This window comes from Cyphomyrmex costatus, unplaced genomic scaffold, assembly GCF_001594065.2.
Source record: "Cyphomyrmex costatus isolate MS0001 unplaced genomic scaffold, Ccosl1.0 scaffold78, whole genome shotgun sequence".
Taxonomy (NCBI): Eukaryota; Metazoa; Arthropoda; class Insecta; order Hymenoptera; family Formicidae; genus Cyphomyrmex; species Cyphomyrmex costatus.
The window spans coordinates 214,092-218,418 of NW_017280355.1; the positions used below are offsets into that span (position 1 = coordinate 214,092).

General features: G+C 32.7%; 1 protein-coding gene across 1 annotated transcript in view; it reads left to right on the forward strand.

Moving 5' to 3' along the window:
• The window catches only part of Hlc (putative ATP-dependent RNA helicase DDX56), a 35,731-nt gene extending 34,825 nt beyond the window's left edge, over window positions 1-906 (forward strand). The window contains exon 6 of the mRNA XM_018549096.1: window positions 540-906. Coding sequence (XP_018404598.1) covers window positions 540-906 — 367 coding nt within the window. The remainder of the gene's footprint in view (window positions 1-539) is intronic.
• The last annotated feature ends 3,421 nt before the right edge of the window (window positions 907-4,327 follow it).

A 4,327-nucleotide genomic window follows, 5' to 3' on the forward strand; every position in this document is an offset into this window, starting at 1 on the left:
GCGTGGGTAGAACAGACTATATTAATTGTAAGTCGAAAAGTCCTGTACTATTTTGCAATTGCAGTAATAGTTAACGAGATATCAATGTATAAAAATATTTAAATTCGCCCGGCCCACCGTCAAATGCAAGCGCGCGGCTGGATATGACCGCCCTGCAAAGTGCGCCGAGCGCGTTCGCCGTTGCTAAGCACGCGACTCATGTCTAGCGATGACTATTGCCGCTTATAAACGTTTGTTATAAACAACGCCTAGCAATAGCGAACGCGCTCGGCACGCTTTGCAGGGCGGTCCTATCCAGCCGCGCGCTTGCATTTGACGATGGGCCGGGCGAATTTAAATATTTTTATAAATTAATATCTCATTAACACTATTACTGCTATCGCAAAATGGTACAGGACTTTTCGACTCGGTATAGTCTGTTCTACCCACGCATGAAATATTTGGCGGTTATTCTCAGCCACCCTGTATACTTTATTTTTTTAATTTTTTTTTACATTTGTTTTTGACGCTGATTTGTTACATTTTATGAAATTTTTTAGATATCGTGCGAAAGATGCTTGGAAAGCCGTTACAAGGATTGCTGTTCGAGAAGCGCGATTGAAAGAAATTAAACAAGAAGTTATAAATTGTGAAAAGCTAAAAAGTTATTTTGAGGATAATCCACGAGACTTGAAATCATTACGCCACGACAAGACGTTGCATACTGTGAAATTGCAACCACATTTAAAAGATGTGCCTGAATATATAGTACCACCCACTTTGAAGAAAATTATGGGTATAGGAAAAAGGAAAAGAAAATTTGATAGAGATGCTGTATCAGGAGCAACGACTACTAAATCAAGATATCTAGCTCGTACATCAAATCCATTGATAAGTTTACAGATTCTAGGAAATAAGTCTTTGTAAAATTAATTTATTTACAAATTTAACAAAATTATGGTATGAAATCAATTACATATAAATATTACATATGCAAAAATTCCACCGAAAGAGATTTGTCTTTTTGTTTTTAAAACTGACTGCCTACTCCACCATACCTTTATACGAGCACAAATCAATAAGTTTTTAGAAAAACATAGTAAAACACATTTTTTTTTATCGATTTATTTTTATTTCTCAACATAGTCTCCTTTCAGCTCGTTACACTTGATCCAACGATTCTCCAACTTTTTCAAGCCGTCCGAATAATATCAATTTGTCCAACTCTTCAAAATAAGCCTCTGTTTTGGCGATCAGCTGCTCTCTGGTGGTGAATCTCTTTTCTTCGAACCTTGTAACATCTTGATTTTATGCGTGGTCTAGCTCGTCAGTGAAATGCGTGTCGCAGAAAAAAGATTCGGCAGGAGGAGTATTCGCGTCGGTCGGTGATACAGAAATTAAATACAAGTAGAACGGTATTTGCAGGACAATCACGATTTATTAAACGAACAACAATAAAGTAAATAACAAAAGAAAAGAATATAATGACGATGCACGAAAAACAAAAATACATAAAAGGGTTGGGTAAGTTAATGTTTTTTTTTTAACTGAATAAAGTTAGAGTTAATGGCTTTACAAAATTAATAAAGTTAAGTTAAAAGTTGAAGGAATAAAAAATTAACTTAAGGCTCCTGAATATCGGTGACGGCCATGTTGGAATTGTGACATCATAGGCGAGAAAAACACATTAATTTTTCTTGCGTCCTATTTTTTAATAAAGACAATTTGAATAAATTTAAAAGGCGAGATCGCACAAAAACACTTGTGAAAATTGGAGGAAACTGTCCTTTCCTCCTCTGATAGTCAGTAAATGGTCGTAAAAGGCACGTAAAGTGAGCCTATTCTCGGACAGAATCACACAATTTAATAGCTGATGAAACGAGTGAAATATACGCTTTTACGTATAAAATTTTACGATAACTGCATTTTCCGCCAATTTTTAGGACTTTTACGAGTACGAGGGAAGTCTGCGTATTTAAAAAATTATTCATTTTGTATACATATTTTTTTTAAAGCAACTATGTGTTTTCTTTACACCATTTGATTTATCTCATTATTCTGTTCACAAAAGTATTAAGGTATGATAATCAAAAAGTCAACAGTTTACGAGTTATTTAACATTTTGTGTCAAAATAAAGTGTAAAATATCTCGAAAACTATTGGTTTTTTGGTATCTCTACCTTAATACTTTTATATGCAAAATAATTAGATGAATCACGTTATCTAAAAAAAATTACATAATTCCATTTAAAAAAGTGGAGGTGACCTTCATATCTTTTTAGCGCCTCCACCTAGAAACGAAACAAGGTGACCGATACATGTTCCCCTCCGAACCAAACAATTTCTTCCTTTGACATTTTCGCGTATCATTAACGGTAACAGAGATATTGCCTTGTAACAGAGTTACTGGGATACCCTGTATATATATATATATATATATATATATGTTATATTTATAATATTTACACACACATTATATATATGTTATAGAGGAAGGTCAGCGATACCGACATACTACTTTGTTTTTAGACTATATTTTTTAGACGAAAGCAGAAAATAAATCTTTGGAGATATAAATGTAAACTGGAAAGTGTCTTCTATTGATGCTCAATAGCAATTTTTATAATACTGTTAAGAATTTTGCAATAATTAACTTTTTTATCGAGTAGGCGAAAACGAGCGTCAGACAAAATGGGCCCCAAAACTGACATATGCGTATATGGCCACAGAGCATGCGCATGTGACCGCAGTGCAGGTTATGGCTGCGTTCTGTTTCACGCATATGCGCGCATTCCTATATAGTATACGTGACGCACACTATATAAAATGCGCGCATATGCCAGAAACGGAACGTAGCCTATGTTACGATATGTCGTGATGGGACACGTGACTATATGCCGGTTTAGACTATAAACGATTTTATTTTTAAAACCATATTATAAGAAAAATAAGAGAAACAGGAAAATATAAATAAAATAGTTTTAGAAAACTACAAACATATAAAAGGACTTAATATTATCACTAATATAGCTACTATTACTTAAACTACGTAATTTATAAAATAACATCATAAGAATTTTGTTTTCACATTTGTAGAATTCGTTTTTAGCTGATTTTATATAGAAATAAGCCACATATATATGAATTATGGGTTTTTACTTCTTTAAATTACCTAAACAGATTATGTTTTCATTAGTATTAATGATGTTATCCAAAAGGTTTCTAAAAGATATCTTATTTCTGAATCTGATAACTTAGAGAAACTTCTTAAAGATCACATAAAGATAACTGAATGTTATCTAATGCGTCGTTTTTTGAGAACAGAAAGATGTCACAAAAATGATATTTAAAAGATTTCTTAAATTGGACATCTTTATGATTAACATATATATTCATATTTATGATGTCTTAAAGAAATCTGTTATATGTTAATATATAAATTTCTTTAAAAAGAGAGTTTACAGGTTATGTTTACAGGTTTGAATTAATTAATCTTGCCGTTCACTTCATCAGGGCGAGGAATGCACTGATACGTATCTATTAGCGATTTCGGCTGGGAAAATAAGTGTGCACTGGTGCATATTAAAACCGTTGTACACTGTTAATCTACCACCGCGGCAGTACACGGATATAACATATGCACGAACATGTACATTGTACACGGACTTAACATGCACCAGTGTACACTAGTGCATCCCACCCGAAATTGCTACAAGTATCACTGCACTCCTCGCCCTGATGAAGTGAATGGCAAGATTATGAATTCACAGAACGTTGGCGCGATAATCTACAAACCTTCTGGCATCTCTGAAACAGAATCTTTCCTAATAAGTAACATCAAATGAATTTCTCATAAAAGATATCATAATTATGTCTCGTTTCTGAACTGTCAAAAATCATACAACATATTGATATCTTTTATGAGAAAACAAACTAATATCATTTAGCATGACATCATAAAGATAACAATTTCAAGACATCTCTCAAATCGGATATCTTAAAGAGTTCTCTTGGAAGATTCTCTAATAAATGATTATTATGAGATATCGTTTAGACATTATTTTAAAGATAACTAAATGTTCTCTTGAAAAAGTTCTCTTAAAGTTTTCATTCTGACAAGCATGCTGTCTGGGGAAGTGCAAAGATTAGTTTATAAGAAATAAGGGGGTGTCACTTTAGGAGACCTATGTCAGTATCGGTGACTTTCCTCTATTTATAATATTTACACAATAAGCAAACAGAAAAATTAATACAGAAAAATTAAAAGCAGTAATGTTAAACATCAGAGTAGTATAAGTAAAGATATACTATATATATATATATATATATATATATATATATAAAACAT